The sequence below is a fragment of the Haliotis asinina genome, chromosome 14, assembly GCF_037392515.1.
Source record: "Haliotis asinina isolate JCU_RB_2024 chromosome 14, JCU_Hal_asi_v2, whole genome shotgun sequence".
Lineage (NCBI taxonomy): Eukaryota > Metazoa > Mollusca > Gastropoda > Lepetellida > Haliotidae > Haliotis > Haliotis asinina.
The window spans coordinates 1204161-1228370 of record NC_090293.1 but is presented as its reverse complement, the minus strand read 5'-3'; the positions used below and the strand labels follow the sequence as shown (position 1 = coordinate 1228370).

Below are 24210 nucleotides of genomic sequence, written 5' to 3'. Positions count from 1 at the left end.
ATGAAACAGGCATATTCGGAATGTCCATGTAGGGTTTGATCATCACAGACTGCTTGCTGCACAGAGTTAACAAGACCAGGACTGGATTCCAGGGTAATGCTTTCTATTCATTATTCCAATGTGGACAATAGGAGTCCAGACTGGGGAATGCTGGTGACAGGTGGTGATACACAGCAGCACGTCTCAACCTTCCCTTGTGTGTCATGTTCCTCAGCTATCACTCAGTATTCATGCATTGTCTGTTTACTTCCTTGAGGGAGGGAGTGAGTGAGTGTGTAAGGTTCGATACCCCTCGTTTCTGACAGTCCAAGGCATGAGTGGCGGCTGGATGAGGCACTCCCAACGCTTAACAGCATCACTCACCCACTCACTCACTATTAATAGTCCAGTTGAATGCCTGCTGTACCAAGACTCAAGTATTCAAACCCATCAAGAGCTGCATTCCTTTGCATGGACAAATAATCAATGGTACATACCAACAATACCTATGTACCATCTCATACAATAGTGAAGGAAAATCAAGTTCTATGGATAATCAACTTCTTTCTTGCATTGGATGCAACATTTCGGTGCAGGTACTAGCACAGTTATGGAGCAAGTGGCAGTGCATCTATATAACTTCTAAAATGCCTTTCAAAGAAGTAATAAAATAGTATACCAACACAACAGATTATTATTACAGGCTTATCAATACATGAGTTTTATTGATACACTCACTGACTCAGCATGGACGTAGGGTAACCTAGAGACATTGTGTAGCATCATGAACTGTCAGATTCTCCGGACCACTTTGCTGTAATTGGATGGTTGTATCTAATGAGCTCAACCAAGACTGAAGCCAAGCGGTAATAACTCGAACACGGCTGCTTGAAAGGGATGCCAATTCACATCACCAACTTCTGCTTCTCTCAATATTGTTACTAGAAAATGTTGACCTGACACTCAATTTCAACCAACAAGATTCAATTTCAGCTGGGAGGTCCATGGAAATTATCTGAGGAAAGTTTGCAATGGAAGCATGGCCATTGTGGTGCCACTGGAGTTAAAAACCAGTACAAAAGTACAACCTGTCTCATTTGAGAGAAATATGATTTAGGTGGTAGCGATGGGACGACAAATCAGGGCCATCTCAGATATCAGACACACACGCTGGAGGCAATGAGAAACATGGCAGCTCTTTGCTTTGTGGCCTGTCCACTACTGCAGGTAACCCCACTCAGACTAGATCACTAAGTGCTAAGAACAAACTGCTTAAACACTTGATTATTTTGAGTGATCATTCACGTACATGGCCTCGGGAGAGCATGTATCTTGCAAAAATTAAATGCAAGTCCATAAAATAATAAACCCTGAAATAGAATTGCATTTTAGTCAATTCAGAATTTAGGTCAGTAGTGGATATGAGCATCTAATGAAGGACTCACATAAGCACCATTGCAAACAGCCTCACAACAGATGAAAAGCAGTTGTAATGAGTCAGTGAGTTATTTCAACACTATTCTTGATATATGGTGTCAGTCTGTACATAATCAGATCTGGACCAGTCAATCCCAATATCAACAGCATAAGCATCAATCTACACAGCTTTGATATGATGACATGTCAACCCAGTGGGCATGCCTGACCATCCAATGCCGTTAGTCGCCTTTAACGACAAGTAGTTACGGAAGTACCAAATGCCAATCTCAAGACGGTGAGCTACAATGTTGACCACATACTACATCTTTGCAGCCTGACCTGCACAAGAAGAGTCGAGCAGTCTGTAGCTTGATTGAATGTCGTTTCTAGAACCCACACCCACAACGCAATAAAATTCCCCAGAAATTGTGTATGTTGCCAGAGTGATATGACACTGATTGCATGCTCAGTCTGCCAAATTATGTCGCCCCTTAAGGAACTTGATTAACCACTGTGTTGGCAACTTGACATCAAGGCAATAATTGGGACCACTGTAAGCAGTCCAGGGGTTAAACCAGGCCGACTTCAGCTGGACCTGCGATTCATGGTGTGTTCATGATCTTTCCCCTGGGGTGGAGGAGTAAATTGTGTCCCAACAACATGTCTAGGACTGAATTCACCACACATCTGAAGCTGTCTGCTTCATGAAGGATGAGTGAGTGCAGTTGGCTTAACTCTTTCAACACCAGTCAATCAGAGGCATATACTGCCATGACACCGAGTTCCCAGAAACTCTGAGGTCATAGATGAGGCCTATGTTTATCAACGAAAATATCTGCTCATAAATCATTATTACTACAACATTATTACATACACCATTTGAAAGGTCTAATCCTATTGTTTATAAATGTGAAAGTTATTTTTCATATCATTAATGTAAAATGACTACAACTTAAATAAGTCAATTTTTAATGAAAATGCAGGTTTACACATTTATATAGCCAGATAAACCAGGAAGGAAACAAAAACTGGGGCGATTTTTTGTTCCATTTATAACATGTCATGATATCCCCTTCCCTTTTTCTTTCATATTTTCATTTCTACACAATACGAAATAAATTATTATAAAAAAGATTTCTGAAATAATATGCACTGTCGTGTACTTTCCAATATCTGTGGCATTCCGCTTCATAATGTTATACAACCTCGTGAAATACCTCATTTTCGAAGCTTCATATGAATAACATGCAAGGCGATTCGTTTGATGATGGGTATAGTTCAAGAGCTCTGAACATCAACCATATCACTGTACCCTTGCCAAGAGTGTTTTCATAGTTGTACGAAGCGATTTTTTTTTAGAAAGATTGGTTTCTAATGACGCTTTTTCACCTCAGTCTGCAATAAGGATCGTGACTGGTCAAAATTTGACACAAAACCTACATTAGCTAATCAGATAACAGCAATGGATACTGACCTCTTAAACTAAAACCTGTTGATTCAGACGAACATTTTAGGTAAAGTCATGCTATTCTGAACTTGTTTCACAAAATATTCAACACCAGTACATATATTATGGAACTTTGGACATATCGTGCTAGGTTATGACCCATGACAAGAGAGCTACATGCGTATATTTTAGCATTAAACATCGTTTGCAAGTTCGAAGCAATAAAACCTGAGATGTCACTTGAATTACATTACACTATCACACAACAAAGATGGAAATAGTACGTTATAATGTTCTAGTATACTGGACTGTGATGTCAGTGGACTCATGATGTTATACAGGCCTTGGTGTTGAATGGGTTAATGCTGTATTTCAGTTTGATCATCACACTTGGTGTGGGTAGAACACCTGAAGTGTGTGCACAGATTTCCTACATTCACCACACTGACAACGCTCACCAGTCTCGAACTGACAAACACAGGAACGCTGCCAAGGCAAGTCTGAGATCCCAACCAATGATCATAGCTTTGCGGAGTATCCAAGAGATGCCACCACTAACAATAAAACTGATGACCATGTAAATTTAATAACTTGGGTAAGATGATGGACCTTTCAAGCATAAGAAAAGAATCTAGAGAAACAAGATGTTTCTGTCTTCAGCACTGAAGCCATCTGTTTAGTGTTACAGGTTCACAACAAACCAGATTCTGTTTAACAGTTTACATTTACCACACAATTCTGGAAATATTTGGATTCCGCTGGTGTCCAAACTGACAGAAAGCATAGCATGCTGTGATAACATTACCACTGGTGTTAGAAATCCATCTGCAGTGATAACATTACCACTGGTGTTAGAAATCCATCTGCAGTGATAACATTACCACTGGTGTTAGAATCCATCTGCAGTGATAACATTACCACTGGTGTTAGAAATCCATCTGCAGTGATAACATTACCACTGGTGTTAGAATACCATCTGCTGTGATAACATTACCACTGGTGTTAGAAATCCATCTGCTGTGATAACATTACCACTGGTGTTAGAATACCATCTGTTGTGATAACATTACCACTGGTGTTAGAAATCCATCTGCTGTGATAACATTACCACTGGTGTTAGAATACCATCTGCTGTGATAACATTACCACTGGTGTTAGAATACCATCTGCTGTGATAACATTACCACTGGTGTTAGAATACCATCTGCTGTGATAACATTACCACTGGTGTTAGAATACCATCTGTTGTGATAACATTACCACTGGTGTTAGAATACCATCTGCTGTGATAACATTACCACTGGTGTTAGAATACCATCTGCAGTGATAACATTACCACTGGTGTTAGAATACCATCTGTTGTGATAACATTACCACTGGTGTTAGAATACCATCTGCAGTGATAACATTACCACTGGTGTTAGAATACCATCTGTTGTGATAACATTACCACTGGTGTTAGAAATCCATCTGCAGTGATAACATTACCACTGGTGTTAGAATACCATCTGCTGTGATAACATTACCACTGGTGTTAGAAATCCATCTGCTGTGATTTAGGCTTGCTACTGTGCGTGTAAAGACACCATCGCATGATGCCATCTCGGGACATCAATCCTCTTAATTCTGCCATGTCACAGAACAACCAAGAATCTGCGTGCAGATGCACCTTGTTGTAAATACCGCCAGTGCCTGGGTCACGCTCACCAATTTACTATCACTATATCTTTTCATATTCTTTTTCTAAGCAATACAAAAATTCCATGACTGCAATATATGACAGTTGAACTTAACAACTTATCACAACCAAGCAGATCCCGACCTCTACAAACAAGTGCTTGATAGAAAGAACATATTAAAAGTTGCTGTAGCAGCATTAAAACTCATCATTATGGTATTTGGAACTGTCAGATAGTCTTCCATTCCATGGACCTCCCGTTATGCACATTTTCTAATTGTCTCCATTTGTGTGGACAATTCTTGGTCATCATCCACAAGGACATTGCACATGATGAAGTCAAGTACTACACACACATTAACACAAACCATGATGAACATGTACCAGGCAGAACATGTACCAGGCAGAGCATGTACCAGGCAGAACATGTACCAGGCAGAATGTGTACCTATTCATACAGGTGTGTCAAAATACTTGCTAACGAGGCCAAGATGTAATCAAAACATACAGGTGCACGTAACCAACACTCACAGTAGAACAAAACTAGTTTATGTATATTTTCATTTTCTCTGAAAGGTGGAATCAATATTTGGATTTAACCTTAGCAATCTAAGTACACTTGCAATAATTAACCCATATCATGTTAACTTAAGACATGACCTCAACTCTCTTACAGTGTTCATGAATAGCGTCTGACCCTCCGCCAAATCTGGCAGATTCACCACTGGTCAGATAGAAATCACCAACCCACCAGCCCCAGTGTCTGATTGAATATTTCACAATGTCTCTGTGTGACGTTGTCATTTGTGGCATGTGACACATGTTTTGCTGTTCAGAAATCTTATGTTTGTTATCATATAATGTTAATAATTTCAATGCCAGGTATAAGAAATGTTAAATCTGAAATGTATGTTTAACTTAATTCTGTGGGTCGTGTGAATTTTCAGTGGGTCAGACAGACATCTGAAACTTAACGGACCCAATGAACACTGCTCTCAGTTTGATCAGTCATATACATACACAGAACCACAACTTGCCAAAATGATATTTACATGGAAAGCTTTAAATGACCTCAGAGTTTGTAGGGAAATCAGGCAACAAATATGCAAAACTTCAGCAAGGAAAGAAAGCTGTACAAGTAAGTTTCCAGGTAACTCTCCCACAAGAGCATATGGCTGACTTCCACCTGACAACTGGCACGCTTGTTCCACATAATTGATGTCTCACAATCAACTACCTGTGTAACACGATCCCCATAAACAAATTACCTGTAACGACCTGACCCTAACTGACCCTTGTCACACAAGGGGGTGTAACCTAGCACCATCATGGAGGGTCAGATGAGGTCATCACAATAGACTGGTGGAGCCACACGAGGACAACCCAACTGTCACCAGCAACCAAAGGGAGATCAGGGACCTCAGGATAATTACTGTATACAGGCTTACTTTCAGATCACTGTTCAGCTTTGTCCAATTCAAGACATAAACAATACTTTCTGTACGTCACTGAGGATGAAGGTTAGTTAAACAGCCTGCCAGCAATATTCCAGCCTTGCACCCGTCGGGTACATGTTCCACGAGCTTGCACCCATGTCAGGAATAAAACTCAAGACATCAATGTGACAGGTTCATGCTTTAACCACTACACTACCACAGGCCCCTTACATCCTGAACAAAGTCCTCACAGCATTGCTATACCCATGGTCCAAAAGCTGAGGACGCATCAAAACATTACACCTTTTTTTAACAGTTAATACAACCTTCTTTTTTTTGCCAAGAACTGACCTCCATCTTGACGAACCATGAATATTATCTTCTGCAAGCTATAGAATGGGTTATTCAACAACTACATATCAAACATGTACTACAATATTAATTGAATAGTCAGAGTTAATTTGAACATATATAGTATTGAAGCAGTTAGAAAACCACACCATGTTTCTACAAACTAAGCCTACAACAGGTTACCACGCATAAATACATAAGTGTACAGGAAAACAAAAATCACCTCACAAGAACCTGGGGTATGTGTTTATGTAGGAAATGAAAATACAAGCTATTTAATACACCCTCACCAAACATGAATTTACTTACTATTGAGGCAGAAGCACCTACAGAAAACAGAAATAACATCAGCATACGTGTTTTAAGATGTTCAGCTGGAAGAGGTGACTACAGTATGTTCACTGGACACAGAGTACAGGGGTCTTTTGCTTTTTACATTAAAGGCACAATGTCACACATTTTTGGCCTATGTTAAATACATTGGGGAATATACACTCACTTCACCTTCCTATTCATGCAATAAAAGACTTACTATCCCTTATAACTTGCATGACTTTGAAACTTTCAGGAGAACAACATCCAGAGAACACTTGCCATATATGGAGTAGAAACAACTACTCCGTACATCGAAAACTGTCACACACAATGTTGTCAGTATTTGCTGAACTGGGTTCAATCACAAGTTGTGTGTAGGATATTTGTACAGAGCGCTCCAAGGGACTTAACTCTATGTGGTTTGCTTGAAATAATGTTTGGTCGAAGGTCAATTTAATGCAACACAACATTAATTAATTCAAACCTTTTATTATTTTAAACATTTTTCTGGGAATAAATTATATGTTAGCTTCCCTGAGGATTGAAACATTAGTAAGAGAAATCAATTATTTACTTTTATTGAAGTATGATGTGATATAGTACCTATAAACCTGACAATGTTTGCTGGGGACTTCAATAAGACATTTTGGCTTTCATGGGCAATGAGACAAGGTTTATCCGGGACTTCAAGAAGACATTTGGTTTTAACATTTAATTTGACAATGTTTAGTATGGTCTTCATGAGACATTTGGTTTTAACATTTAATTTGACAATGTTTAGTATGGTCTTCATGAGACATTTGGTTTTAACATTTAATTTGACAATGTTTAGTATGGTCTTCATGAGACATTTGGTTTTAACATTTAATTTGACAATGTTTAGTAAGGTCTTCATGAGACATTTGGTTTTCATAAGTAACATGACAATGTTTATTGGGGACTTCAGTAAGACACTTTGTTTTTAAATTTCACTTGAAAATGTTTATCAGAAACTTCAAGATGTCATTTGGTTTGCAGAAGAAAGTTGACAATGCTTGGCTGGTTCTTCAAGAATGCATTGTTCTGAAAATGTATCGTACATGTGGATGAAGTCTTCCATTTAAACCTAGCAGAATTTTTAGCAGCGAAGTCAGACTCAAACCTGGAATTTTCTCCTGACATAATTCTTGAAATGTATACATGCACTACAAACATAGCAGCTTAATGAACAAGGTGGAGATGTGTTGTATACATCCTGTCCCCCATGAACAAACACAGCCATACAAAGAGAGGGTCAGCTGTATTTTCATATAGCATTTTCTTAAAATACTACAAGGGACTGTGTGCATGTATTCTGCTGATATACTTTAGAACTACAAATGTATGTCAACCAACCTGTGCCTTCACAGATTTCAGAATACTGGCTGCAGATTCATCCGCAACATTGAAAGATTCATTGGTCTGCAGCTGGTATGACTGCATCAGGGTGTGGTCATCGTAGGTGTCGCCACCCGCAGGCATTGCTCATACACACAACATCATTGATGGCACCGGGAACACTGTAAGGCTGGGTATACAAGCTGCAACAAAAGACAGGTTTGGTCAAATACAGTGACAATATGAAACACTGTTCATAGAGACTCAGAAAGTCTAACAGATAAAAATGTTGTGAAATACCTTTAATTTTAAGTCATATCACCTGGAATGCCCGGTGCAAGTTTACCACTTTATGACAAGCCTGTAGTATGAGTATGTTGCCAACTAAACAAGAATTAAGGTGAGGTCAATTAAACATTCATTTTGAATTTCAATTATCGGCTAATGGAAGACCTGATGAACATGACTCAGCGGAGGATATAGCAATGAATAGCATTGCCACAGACAACTAAACTAACAACATTCCCTTCCCAAATGATGGTCACTTGGAGTTGAGGCTACTTACAGGATCCCTGCACAACAGGGTTAGGGTTGTTAACCCTAACCCTAACCCTGACCTGATGAACATGACTCAGCGGAGGATATAGCAATGAATAGCATTGCCACAGACAACTAAACTAACAACATTCCCTTCCCAAATGATGGTCACTTGGAGTTGAGGCTACTTACAGGATCCCTGCACAACAGGGTTAGGGTTGTTAACCCTAACCCTAACCCTGACCTGATGAACATGACTCAGCGGAGGATATAGCAATGAATAGCATTGCCACAGACAACTAAACTAACAACATTCCCTTCCCAAATGATGGTCACTTGGAGTTGAGGCTACTTACAGGATCCCTGCACAACAGGGTTAGGGTTGTTAACCCTAACCCTAACCCTGACCTGATGAACATGACTCAGCGGAGGATATAGCAATGAATAGCATTGCCACAGACAACTAAACTAACAACATTCCCTTCCCAAATGATGGTCACTTGGAGTTGAGGCTACTTACAGGATCCCTGCACAACAGGGTTAGGGTTGTTAACCCTAACCCTAACCCTGACCTGATGAACATGACTCAGCGGAGGATATAGCAATGAATAGCATTGCCACAGACAACTAAACTAACAACATTCCCTTCCCAAATGATGGTCACTTGGAGTTGAGGCTACTTACAGGATCCCTGCACAACAGGGTTAGGGTTGTTAACCCTAACCCTAACCCTGACCTGATGAACATGACTCAGCGGAGGATATAGCAATGAATAGCATTGCCACAGACAACTAAACTAACAACATTCCCTTCCCAAATGATGGTCACTTGGAGTTGAGGCTACTTACAGGATCCCTGCACAACAGGGTTAGGGTTGTTAACCCTAACCCTAACCCTGACCTGATGAACATGACTCAGCGGAGGATATAGCAATGAATAGCATTGCCACAGACAACTAAACTAACAACATTCCCTTCCCAAATGATGGTCACTTGGAGTTCAGACTACTTACAGGATCCCTGCACAACAATGGGGAACAATTCAGGTGGCCTCACATTTAAGTAACGAGACCAAAATATTATTAATATTTTACACATTATGTAAAAGAACTTATCAATATGATTCACAGATTCTAAGACATATCCGAACTCAGCAGCTACTGTAAAATCAATGAGCAAGTGACAGAAATGTAAAAACAATACACTTCTCATTCACTGATGTTGAAAAACTGTGGAAAGCAAGGGGTTCCTCTCGCAGACAGTCATCAAACACCAGCATGACGTGATGACAGGTCAGACTGACCCACAAATACACAGTGAACCATTCTACTGATTGATCACAGCGATATCCCACAGAACATTGTGTAACACAGACTACCAAAACACATAAATTAAAAATAGACAATCTGTGTTCTCACACAATAACTAACAGAAAAGGTCTAAAACCACTGACAGAAATGACTTGCTTAACATGCTGTAACTTCATCTCTATGACAATCTGTTTGTTATTCCATGGCAGACAATTACACTCGTCAGTAAAGATTTAATAACCTCATATTTTGATAATGCAGTAAATTCAGATAATCATTATCCCCATTACATCGCAGATGATGAAATATCCCTCACCACTATCTTCCTGTTGATGGCAATAACTCTGGTAATTATGATAATAATACTAACAACTGGTAACTCTGGTAATTATGATAATAATACTAACAACTGGTATCTCTGGTAATTATGATAATAATACTAACAACTGGTAATATAAGCACATATCATCCTAGATACCACGCCACATGATCTTGGTGTTACAGTCGCTGCCACAAGTAAATATCAAGTACAGCTGCTCGAACAGCGGAAGCATCCAGGTAAGTAACTGCTTATACAACTGCATACTCATGTAAAAATAATTATGTTTTTCAACACAACTGTTTAAAAATAGCACGAACAAACAAAGGATGAATTTTTTCTCCATTTTCTTATCATCAAAGATGATAGTAAAATGTTAACATTTTCTGCAGATTGATGTGCATGATGTTCATCACTGGACTATCTCATCCAGAACACAGCTGAATGCAGCGTAAAATTCACTCACTAGCTTTCTGCAGGGGTGACCTTTTTGTTTTAAAGATAGTCCCTCTTTACCAAATTTTCAGTTTTTGAAGCAATGGCTTCACACTTATTATCCCATAAAATCAATCAAGTGACTGTGTGCTTCAGCATGTTATCATGCTACTTCCATCAAGTCACAACCTAAACTACCCTTCCACCTGAGCTAACCAATCAGCAGCCTCCACAGGTATCATGTGATCTGCAGTGACACAAGGTGTGGACCTACAGACCGTTGCATGGAGGGAGCAACTCCTCCTGGACACAAGACACTGACTGAGATGCATGTACGCACCTTGATAGTTGTGGGCATGATGATGTGATGAGATGTGCTCTTTATGTTGATGCAGTCAAACGTCCTAGTAACCTAACATCATTGACTTTTCTCTCCAGTCAAATAACTGTGCAGTAGCAGTCAAACTAGTCCTTCTCTTAACACACGACCATGACAGGAAGTAGACCATCCACCTTACTACACAGTTCCAGTCAGCAATATTCCAGCTATGTCGCTGTGGCCTCGAAGAGTGACCAACAAGAAGAGCATCGATCCCTAAAATCTGACCATGACGACACACAATCAGCCAATCAGCCCCACCCCTGAGGACCATGTAGTTGTTCATGGGAATTAGGACCTACATCACTCTCATGGGTCTTTATCTCCAACAACAGCTCAAGGTGACCCAAGACTGTTGTCAGTTAAACTGTACACTATTACTGACAATGAATGTTAGCATACACCTTCATGAACATTTCAAATACATTTATGAAAAAATCTCCAGTAAGTACATCTTAATGTTCACTGAACTTATAACACCTAATTTACCAAAGAAATGGATAAGCATATTTCAGTGTTCTGAGATTTCTTATCTAAAGAACCAATATAACACAGACAGACAAAAGTCATGGGACTATAACAATTACACACCAATGTATGTTATCTACAACATCCCTCTGTGTGCTGTAGTCCAGCTAGACATTTGCATTCACAGACTTCTTATCAATAGATCTAAGTCTCTTGTCCATCTTGCCTTCCTTGCCATTTCCAACATGTCACATCTCTGGCAATGGTGACTGACTCAGAACCCCCTCAGACCATCATTCCTAGCATGCAGTTCACTGTAGGCTCATTTACACTATCAATATTTTAATTCTTTCTCAGTCACCTTTGTCTGGTTGTTGACATGTAGGCCAAACCTTATCGCAAACCAATTACATACTGCTAGCAGAAGCACTTACATCCAAACAAACTCCACACCAACAATGCTGATATAATTCCTGTTCTTTCCCAGGAACAGGTGACGAGAAAATGAGTGTTCTTCTACTGTAAGCAATATTCTACCTACATCAGTATGACAGACACTGGACTTCCCATATCGAACCAACCTACATCAGAAACTGTCCACATAATTATTCCTAAATGGGGAATAAAACACCAGTTTACAAGCCAACACCTAACTTCAAAAGGCTACAAATCATCCTTTATGTAAACCAGGGCCTATCAATGACATCCTCGTACATGTTGTCTGCAGATGTCACTACAATGAACAAAAATACTCAAGACCTTCAAAAACCATTAATTCTCCCTAAATTTGAATGAATGAGGATGAAACAAAAAATTATTGGCAATAGGAAGAACATTTAAATTCCTTTGAAAATGCCTCAAATCAGTTTGCCAAAACTCAACCTGTGGAAGGGTTTGTGATTGGTTTGAATGTAATAAACTGGCATTAAGAGCTGAGGTTACAGACACAGAGACTGATGACTTCAGGAAAATACAAATTGTTAAAGTGGCAGAACATTACTGTCCTGGTCTGACAATTCTCTGGTGCTGATGTCTTATATTCAGGCTACTGTCCATAGTTTCAGATTGCCAGATTATATTGACCAGAAAAACCTTTACTCACAAATCCTTCACAAACCTATACTTTACTGACGTATGTCAACATGATCCCATACTTCACATCAAGACATGCTGAGGGAACATCTGATGAAACATGATGAAACTAGTTGTTGAGCAGACAGCATCTTGTGTCCAGTCTGTATCCAGTGGCAAGGTAAATAGTAGAAATTCCAGGATCCAACATTTTCTACAGCATGCATTAGAACCGCATGGAATTATACAATCAAACATTCTGTCACCAATTCAGATTATTAGTTCTTGAGAACTCACATAGTTACTGCAAGAACTTCCTGCAGATGGTTGACTGAACATACATGCTTGGATGTATCAAGACCAACACTAGCAGTGTGAGAACTACACCAATATACATAGCAAAAAGTGGCAGAACAGCTGTCTTCACGCATATACATTGCTTCCATACTGCTCCCTGTCCAGCGATATATCAAACTTCATAGCTATTGATTTCTATTTTTTGTACATATTTTCACATATCAGAAAATCTTTCAGTTGAATGGATTTGCTTCAAACCACATGTGCACAAAGTTGTGGCATCTTTTATCATAAACATTCTCTTGGTTTTTTTTTTCTGGCCACTGGGAATTAACACTTACAAATATAAACATCTGATTTGCCATTCTCAGATCCTTTGGAATCTCATGGCCAAGAGCATTCTTCTCCCTTGACCTTCAAATGACCTTGATTAATGACCACAGGGTGACATCTTGACCATTGTGATGCTAGTTTCCCCCCCCCCGTAACTAATCCGATTATGTGTGACAAGCAAGCTGCTAACAAGAATGGACCAATCACACAATTTAACACCGGAAAATGCCACTTACAACAGTCAGTCCAGTCAAAGGCACAGCTAATACCTCATTGGTTTCCATTAGGCTCGTTCAACTGAACAGTGTCACAACATTTAAAGAGTGAGTGAGTGAGTGAGTGAGTGAGTGAGTGAGTGAGTGAGTGAGTGAGTGAGTGAGTGAGTGAGTGAGTGAGTGAGTGAGTGAGTGAGTGAGTGAGCGAGCGAGTGCTTTGTATTGTTGGAACATTTTATTGGGCAGTTTCCAAAAACCTTACAACTAACACTGCAAATTACATTGTCTAAATATCGGATGGTGAGGCAGTCGTGTGGTTAAAGTATTTGCTTGTCATGTCAAATGACTGGACTAGAAACCGCCACCAGATCAGGGTGCAGGATCCATCACTATATCGATACTAACTACTCACAGGTGTGCTGGTGTGAATCCCTGGTAAGGTAAGTTTCCTGCAGTAGGCTGACCACCACAGTGAGAACACCACCACCTGGCCACATACCACGTGTACAGTCCACACTCACTCTCTGGCCATTTCTATGTCAGCATGGTCAGGACTGCCAGGTGAATGTTGTACCTCCATTATGTTTCAGACCTGTCAGTCTGTTCCACATGTGGTGTCCAGGCGAGGTGAAGTGTCAATACACACTTCAAAAGGCAACTGCATTCTCAAATACCATACCTACCAAATACAGTAACACTTACAAGCTATTGAAAAAACCTGCCCAACAAACACCACGTCAGTCCTGAGGTGTGAAAACATCTCCCTAATTGGTTTCTGGGCATCCACCTTCCCCATACAGAACCCAGTATTATGCTGCAATAATTATGCCTGTCAGGCTTGGGAATAAATCTCCCGCACTGCCTGTCAGCACTGTCTAGACCACTGACCACTGACCAGGGGACATTACAGTCAGTAGAAAGTGCATTCTCTGATGGTGACCAGTCAATACAATACACGGACAGACTGGTTATAACAGCAGATGGATCCAACCACAGATCAGGCTGATGGTGACCAGTCAATACAATACACGGACAGACTGGTTATAACAGCAGATGGATCCAACCACAGATCAGGCTGATGGTGACCAGTCAATACAATACACGGACAGACTGGTTATAACAGCAGACTGATTCAACCACAGATCAGGCTGATGGTGACCAGTCAATACAATACACGGACAGACTGGTTATAACAGCAGATGGATCCAACCACAGATCAGGCTGATGGTGACCAGTCAATACAATACACGGACAGACTGGTTATAACAGCAGACTGATTCAACCACAGATCAGGCTGATGGTGACCAGTCAATACAATACACGGACAGACTGGTTATAACAGCAGATGGATCCAACCACAGATCAGGCTGATGGTGACCAGTCAATACAATACACGGACAGACTGGTTATAACAGCAGGCTGATTCAACCACAGATCAGGGTGATGGTGACCAGTCAATACAATACACGGACAGACTGGTTATAACAGCAGGCTGATTCAACCACAGATCTGTCTGGTGGTGATCATTGTCTTCCAGCAAAACTGGTGCTACTAGTGATTACTGGTTTGTTTTGATTGTTTTACACAACATTCAACAATATTGCACTGATTGGAGGTGATTTGTAAGTAATTGAGTCTGAACCAGACTATCCAGTGATCAACAGCACGAGCATCCATACTTGCAATTGGTGCTGGTAGTTGTGATCATAATGGCGTATGTTTCAGGTGATTATGGCAATATAAATAAACAATAAATCTGAAAGTAATGAGTATACCTTGAGCAAAACTGCAATCAGACTATTCAGAATATATTCTAGTTCACAACAGCATGAAAATACAGACTTTAGACAAACATATATATATCACAAACTTTAGACAAACATATATATATCAAAGACTTTAGACAAACATATATATATCACAGACTTTAGACAAACATATATATATATATATCAAAGACAGATGTATCTATAGAGGATATCTGATGATGTTTAGGCAAAACCGTATATATCTCTGAGGATGTTTCATCAATACAGAACAAACGTTAGTGCAATACAGGATATATATCTCAGGATGTTTGGAAATGCAGAATTTATCTGATGATATACTCAACTGATCAATAACACTGAAGTTCATCCATTCTGTTGAACAATCTTCTGTCCTCAATGAAACATGACCTAACACCAATACAGAATTTTCTCAGAGCGACATGCTGAAACTTGACATCTGAAACATAGCCCAGTGTCTTCCCCTTGTCCATTGTACTAACTGACACTGCCTCTACTGTTGGCACAATCCACACAAACCACAAGCAAAACCTCAGTGTCTTATCCAGTGTACTTCATTACAGGTTTGAATTTCAATTAAAATATTTGTCTTCAGGAAAACAGTTTTTCAGACACTTATTTCCAAAAGAACAATATTATTGGCTGATGATCCTAAAAAATAAAAACAATGTAAAGTAAGTATGCCTTGTCTCACTCACACAAGGACGGGTCGTACCAGCAGAACACATGGGCATGACAGGGTTTTCACATATTTGGAACTATTCCTTCACAGAGGAAAGTATTGTTGTCTTTCAAGAACTAAGGCAGATCAAATCTGAAAGCCTAGTCCAGTGAACCATCACTGAAAAATATCATTGGTATATATAGTTCCCTCATATTCAAAACTATAACAAAGACCCACTGAACTTAAAACTCCAGCACTTGCCAAACACTGCTGCCAGACTGAGTTGGATTCTTACAAAGGTATTATTTCTTCAACATTATCATCTGTTCCAGACGAGTTGCAGGACACACTGATGTGGATGAAAGCTCACTTTCAGCATCCTGACGGATGAAGAAGCAGAGATGACGTCATACTGCACATGTCCATCACACCCAGCCAGACATCTCACACCTCAGACCGACCACAGCGTTCAAACACACCTCATTTAATTAGATTCCATTGTGCTTTAGCCACAAGAAGTTTTAGGTCTTCTTACAGTTACCTGCATGGTGTAATTTCTGTAGCTGTTTGGACCACAATAATATTTTATATATGTTTATTTGCTCCCAAGGAAGATGAGCCTCTGTTCTCAACTAACTACTGACTATATCTTGCTTATGTAGTTTATAAAATATTGTCACTGTTTCTGCATGGAACGTTCTTGCGCAATAAATATCTTATCTTATCTAATCTTCCCATGTGCATACTTAATTAAAATGGCTCTACCAAACTGCTTGACGTATGACTCTCTGGATCCAATGGATATCCTTGGTGACCTGGTTGGCAGCATGTAATCATACCCAATGTCAAGGACGTTCCAAGTATCATGATTTGAGCCACTGGATTTTCTGTGTCAGATTGCATACGGTACACACCACTGAGATATTGCATTAAATATTGCTGAGAGTGCAGAAAAGAACACAATTTCCAACACTATTGCATTGTCAGCACTAATGCTCATCTCCTGAGATCATGAAGCTGAGCCAAGGATTGATCTGAATGTGCAGGGATGACACACGTCCGGTAACATATTACCTGTGTGAGAATGAGACACATCACCAGCTCAAATGAGAAAAGCAGGGCAATTAAATCTTAGCAGGGTTAATGACCTCAGGCCCCTGGCAATATCAGTGAATGGTGGCTTCACACTACTATAGTACATCTTCGTCATGGCAGCAAGTGGATGATTGCCTGAGGAAAAACGTACACATCGATGTACAACAATCATCCTGGTGTCCCAGTGTAAGGTGAGGCAGACCTAATTCAAGCTCTCATTAGCATGGGTCACCTAGCCAGTTCTCACTAGTACAGGTCACTGAAGAGCTAGTCAGGTCTCACTAGTACAGGTGACTGAAGAGCTAGTCAGGTCTCACTAGTACAGGTCACTGAAGAGCTAGTCAGGTCTCACTAGTACAGGTGACTGAAGAGCTAGTCAGGTCTCACTAGTACAGGTCACTGAAGAGCTAGTCAGGTCTCACTAGTACAGGTCACTGAAGAGCTAGTCAGGTCTCACTAGTACAGGTGACTGAAGAGCTAGTCAGGTCTCACTAGTACAGGTCACTGAAGAGCTAGCCAGTTCTCACTAGTACAGGTGACTGAAGAGCTAGTCAGGTCTCACTAGTACAGGTCACTGAAGAGCTAGTCAGGTCTCACTAGTACAGGTCACTGAAGAGCTAGTCAGGTCTCACTAGTACAGGTGACTGAAGAACTAGTCAGGTCTCACTAGTACAGGTCACTGAAGAGCTAGCCAGTTCTCACTAGTACAGGTGACTGAAGAGCTAGTCAGGTCTCACTAGTACAGGTTACTGAAGAGCTAGTCAGTTCTCACTAGTACAGGTGACTGAAGAGCTAGTCAGGTCTCACTAGTACAGGTGACTGAAGAGCTAGTCAGTTCTCACTAGTACAGGTGACTGAAGAGCTAGTCAGGTCTCACTAGTACAGGTGACTGAAGAGCTAGTCAGGTCTCACTAGTACAGGTCACTGAAGAGCTAGTCAGTTCTCACTAGTACAGGTCACTGAAGAGCTAGTCAGGTCTCACTAGTACAGGTCACTGAAGAGCTAGTCAGGTCTCACTAGTACAGGTCACTGAAGAGCTAGTCAGTTCTCACTAGTACAGGTGACTGAAGAGCTAGTCAGTTCTCACTAGTACAGGTGACTGAAGAGCTAGTCAGGTCTCACTAGTACAGGTGACTGAAGAGCTAGTCAGGTCTCACTAGTACAGGTCACTGAAGAGCTAGTCAGTTCTCACTAGTACAGGTCACTGAAGAGCTAGTCAGGTCTCACTAGTACAGGTCACTGAAGAGCTAGTCAGGTCTCACTAGTACAGGTCACTGAAGAGCTAGTCAGGTCTCACTAGTACAGGTCACTGAAGAGCTAGTCAGGTCTCACAACAAGCATGGATCACTGCAAACCTCTTCTACCAGGAATTCCAACAGGAGTTATGTCTGTCTTAGGAACCCTTGGACTTCCAGCATGTGTAGTTGCACTTATGCAAAACAACACACAAGCATGATAACCACATGTCCATATCTATCTCCACATTGATACTGTGAAACATGTCTGCCATCAGAACCCAGACACGTTCCACTGATCACTGAGGGTAACGTTCCCCTTGACTAGTTAACCAACTGACTGTGACTCCCCTGTAATGTCCACCTTACACAGTGTAACTTGACAACACCTCTACAGGGAAGTTGGGGGAAGGAAGCTGGGTCCCAGAACTTAGCATACACATAAGCAGTGACAGGTTATACTTGCAATGTGCTGAATATGTACATTTCCACAATTAGACTGACAATTTTCAACGGCAGTCAAACATTCTGCTGGCATATGAAATGAATTAATATATGCAGTTAAATTACGTTCTTGTTCAATGTCCATGAACAGTGTGATCACACTTGCAGTTCATACATGTTTAATACTATTGGTTTTCATTACATCCAGGAGGCAATATATGCATTGCTCCCTGAGTTAGATGTGCCAGGAAGACCATGCAATAATTCAGTAAATGGTACTACTGCTTTCTGATCAGTTCAATAACCCATGAGCTCACTCATCCGTACAGAACATACCCACCAACAAGGGCTCATCCAGTACAGTACACAGAGATTCTACATACCCACCAACAAGGGCTCATCCAGTACAGTACACAGAGATTCTACATACCCAACAACAAGGGCTCATCCAGTACAGTACACAGAGATTCTACATACCCAACAACAAGGGCTCATCCAGTACAGTACACAGATATTCTGTATAGCTACCATCTTCACACAACTGACTGAATTAAACAGCAGGCAAAAAGAGAATACACCACTGAGAGAACCAAATTATTTCTCCTCTGACAACTGAAATGAATGAACTAAGTAAATGTTCCACCTGACTTTTAACATTCTAATCACAAATCACTCTTAACCGATCATTCAAAAGGCGAAAAAAACAGTATCTACAACCAAATTAGAATCAAATTTAAAAATCACAGCACTGAAGAATAGGACAAAACTCCACTTCTCAAACATGACATGTAGTTTGATTCTCATAAAAATGCAGCCAATGGTTTTTTTTTGAGCATTTGGTTAAAACACTTGTTTGGCATCTGGCCAGAAAGACATTAATATACTTTGTGAAATGACTCCCGAGTGAGTCTTCTCGCCTACAAGACATCCCCCAGATGATGAAGACAAGGACACAGTCACGACTGCAATGATCATAAAAACTTTACGTCATCCCAAAAGAGCTATGAACAAAATTGTTGTAGAGGAAGAGCATGGGTTGTCAGTCTCCTCTGTATCCCAGGCACATCAGTAATACTCTTTTTATACAAGTTCATACAAATGTGATCTACTCTTTGATATGAATGAGTGTACAAGCAAGTATGTGAACAAACAAACGAAAGGACAGATGCACAAATGGACAGACAAACAAACAGGCAGACAGATATACAAAATCAGCAGAACTTTCATGACAGCAAAACAAAATCACATTAAGACTTGTATGTTTCCCCTGAGTTGACAAAGTTGAAGTCAGTGCCAACAAACTATAAAACAGAATCCTGAAAAGTAAGCATGTTTCAAAACGCGTGTGTGTGTGTCATGAGAGATGTCAAGTGCTGGTGCCAGGTGTCCTAGTGGACAACAGCCAGCCCTCCATACACACAGTCAGTACTCCAAGTAACATCATGCACAGTAGACAACCCACAGATTAGCTTCACATCACATTACACAAGACGTAAAGCATTCAGTTAAAACACAAACGCATTGACTCATTTTCATTTCAATTAGATTATGAATTCAAAATTATCTATTTGGCAACTGTGATATATAAAGTTAATAAATGTAAATTTAAGCAAGTTCATATATTTTTCCCATTTTGGAATAATATTCAAATTTTTACAAGTCCAAAATGTGGTTGGGGATAGTCTGTTCTCATCAGTTTGCATAAGGAAATCTTAGTTGTGTCATGTGTCACAACAGGCACTTGCATCAGTCGGTAAATTCCTTTTTAGGCATTATGGCCCATGCATTCAAAAGCAGGAAGACACCACCGACTCAGCTCCATCCAGTTGAAACTGGAGTTTTGAATCCCATCTACATACATGCATATAGGGTCATGCAGACAACATGAATCACCGAGTATACATATAGGGACACCAGCTGAGGTGTATTGAAACACTTACCTCATAATATCCCTTACAAACCTCACTGAAACATTCACTATTGTCAGCCAGGAATCTAAACAGATTTTTGTTGGTACAATATTTTTGTCTGCCGAGGATTTGTAAAGATTGTCTCAAAACATACATAATTTTAGTTGAGCAATTGGGACCAAGTGGCATAAGATCATAAGACATCTTACTGGTCCAGTTAGCAGACAAGCTGGTTGACTCGTGTGGCAGTGTGGCAGTAAGTTTGCTTTACAATTACTAGAGTTACATAATCAGCTTTATTCTAGCCCACAAATATTACATTCTGGAATGATAGAGGAACACGGCCACGCAGGGTGGAGAGATAGAGGAACACGGCCACGCAGGGTGGAGAGATAGAGGAACACGGCCACGCAGGGTTCAGAGATAGAGGAACACGGCCACGCAGGGTGGCCCTTATTGCAGCACCTAAGAATACAGAGACCTTTGTAGGCCAAAACAGGACCAACAACACAAGCAATAGCAACATTCAGCTGAGGACAATCCATGACAACTCCATACGAGATAAATGAATCACTCCCTTCTCAAAATGCTAAACACAAAATAATGATTTCAGCCCATGTCTACAGTACAAACATTGCGGTACATTCCTGTCCCTTCCCTCCACTCCACCTGGGATCCACACTTCAGTATTCCTCTGACCTCCACTACACCTGATGTCTGTGTAGTATATGACAGAAACCAGTCACTCTTCCCTGAAACTGTTAAATCATCGTATCTGGGTGCTTTCTTCCTTTCTTTTCTTTCTAAGTTTATTATCTCCCAGGAAAGTTGACAGTATAGAAGCTGCACTACCATGTCCCTGAGTCTCATCAACAGTTTCTGAACTGTGGCATTGAAGGAGTACTTTTACATGCTTCAAAATAAGGGTAGAATTTCTACTCTGAGATTACTCTGAGGCAGTATTCTTTTCACAGCAAAAACATTTTACTTCAGACACATTGAATGAGGACTCTTTTACTTCTCAGTCTCCGAACTCCATCACACTAGAAACCCTTTCACACTGCAAGTGAAAACACATTTAAGTGGGGGAGACTTGGAAATGGGCATCTTCTTCTTTCTACCATTGACAAATGTCGCCATTTGAAAGTTGTTACTTCAGATATGTAGCTCTCATCCCGACCAGAGGAGCAACAGAGGAAACATTTAACTTCACTTCACTTAGGTTAACATTTCGTTTATTTAACAAGCAAAAACACTAGATCACATTGATGCTGAACTGCTGTAAATATAGAAACATTTATATCACTGGAAGTTATGCTGGTTATAAAAAAACACATACACAAAACTAAAAGCATACAATCATAAATTAAAAATGCAATATTTCATACATGGGTTCACTATGCTCAAAAAAGAGGCACTCGAGATACTGAACCCAGTCAGAACAGGTGGGTGAGCAGTCAAGTGTATTGAAGACTTTCATTGGCTTGTTCATCAGCTAATATTCTCGGGGCACCCTGATTAAGACGTATAGCCTGAAAGGTGTTCAAATTCCATGTTCAAATTGCATGTGGTCAATGATTGAAGTTGTGCATTGTATATTGACATTTCACAGACAGGCAGGCAGACACATAGGTGTCAACAAATCAGACACTGAGTTTTGTCTGTGACAAAGGTTGCTTACCACAATCAAAATGTTTTTCATATGTAACAAGTAGATCATTTACTTGTTTGTGTACACAACGAAGATTAGACTCCTCATCCTCGCAGCCTTATAAGGGCATCCCTAAGTAATCCCGATTTAATACGAACATCCCGCTTCAAGCTGCGCAAACCTTTTCACTGCACATGCAATAGGTGCCCAGTGAGGTGAAACTAGTGAATCATTTGAAATCAGATATTGCAGTATATTTTTCATCGCATCATTTTTCAATTTTGTAAGCTGAATTTGCATTTTTGATGATTTGTTACTGTGAGTCCATACCAGAAGATATCAGAATCTGCAAAGTACTGTTTTGCACTGCACATAAACTTTAACAATTGCATTGCATATAATATTTGAGAAACCAGTAGGAATATCATTTTGCAGAAAAAAATATATAGCATATTTAATATTAAATCTATCTTGTGCCGCAGAAATTTAAATTATGTATTTAGAAACATTGACTAAGATATGACTTAATAGATAGAGTACATGCAGAAACATACCCAACACTACACAAAAGAAAATACCAAACATCTCTCTACTTTGTTTCAAGATTAATTGTAGTCTGTAACAGTCTGTACTCGAGCATACGTCATATCTAGGATTACACTTTCTTAACAAAGTACAAATTCTAGTACTTTTTTCGTTGAGTTCCATCCAGAACTTGAACCCATACCTTGTAGTCTAGAATACATCATCTATGATCAAGGTTTAACTTTAGTAAACAGAATTTACATGTATTCTTGTCAAGTGCAGCTACCCAGTGTATCAGTGTGACTGGTAGACTATGTTCTCCGACCAGATGTAATCCCCACCTACATCATCCGACTAAGTAAACAACCACGGCCATAGCTAATTCCTCCACGGCCTGCACTGCTACATGTAGAGTTTGTTCCAGTCTGAGGAAACATGTTGAAGGTACATTACCAAGAAGTTGCTTCGGAAACCACCGAACATGACTTCCTGCTGGGTGAGGCAGACCAGAACAATGTATGTTATCCTTGAACAGGCGACCCTGGTACTCATACCCAGCATATGGTGGCAGAGAAATAACCCAGCACACTAGGCTCTGTTGGGAGCATCTTCTCAGTGAATATTGCTATCATGTTGCACTGACTCAATGTACAGCCATCGTACCACTGAAATCACAGTGCCATGCTCCAGTGCCATGAAATGAAGAAACAGAAAAACCTCACTCTGAGTATTTTTAAAGGTAATAAGTTTATGATATACCCTAGCACAATGGGAATACAGTGTTGAGCTTTGACAATATGATTCTGCTGTCCTCCAGAGGTGTGCTACAGGGCAGGGATGTGGTAACTGTTGAACATCTGTGTTTCTATGAAACTGCATCTTGCAATGGGTCACAAAGGTCTACATGTGGCCCCAATATGTAACCCTGGATCAACCGGAGACAAGTGACTTGGTACAGCAGGTCATATCGCCCCACTTGTGATCCGCCCCACTTGTGACTCTTGAGGTATATAACATCCCAAATAACATCTCAATCTAAGGATCCATAAACTTGAAGAATAACTATGAATGTTTTGCAAAGGATGACACAGTTGTCATCATTCCCTTTCAAGTATGAAATATAGCACCAGCTTGTTGATTGGTAGACTACTACTTCGATTAGGAAACAGCATAGTGTATGTACATCACAATCCATCTAATGTTGGTAGAAATGGCTGTAGAATTTTAAGTGGAAGTGTCCATGCTAACACTGATTAATGTTCCAGGAGAGTAAACATTCTTTGCTTGTATACAGTCCTGTGTAGTAAATATTTCAGGATAGTAAACATTTTGACAAGTAAACATTTCAGGCTAAGTTCCTTAACTGAAATAGGTCAGGAAAAAAGGCAGGCAAGCAGTGACATGGGAAACCCTTCAAACACCAACCTGACTGCAGAAATAAGGTTCTGTTACTAATGGCACCTTATTGGAATCAAACTCCACCATCATAATGATGAACACACTCCTACGTACCAACAAACTGCCCAAACCATGTTGACAAATACACACTTGATTC

General features: G+C 40.2%; 1 protein-coding gene across 17 annotated transcripts in view; it reads right to left on the bottom strand.

Moving 5' to 3' along the window:
• The window catches only part of LOC137260917 (splicing regulator ARVCF-like), an 87967-nt gene that overhangs the window by 41977 nt on the left and 21780 nt on the right, over nt 1-24210 (bottom strand). For 14 of the 17 annotated variants that reach the window (XM_067798468.1, XM_067798455.1, XM_067798463.1 and 11 more), the window contains exon 2: nt 8000-8184. Coding sequence is in view for 11 of the 17 variants with exons in the window: in XM_067798455.1 (XP_067654556.1) it covers nt 8000-8125 (126 nt within the window). In the remaining 6 variants the exon portion in view is untranslated. Of the gene's footprint in view, nt 1-6619; nt 6637-7999; nt 8185-24210 lie in introns of those variants that run through there. The other 3 variants (XM_067798465.1, XM_067798466.1, XM_067798467.1) reach the window with 1 other exon arrangement.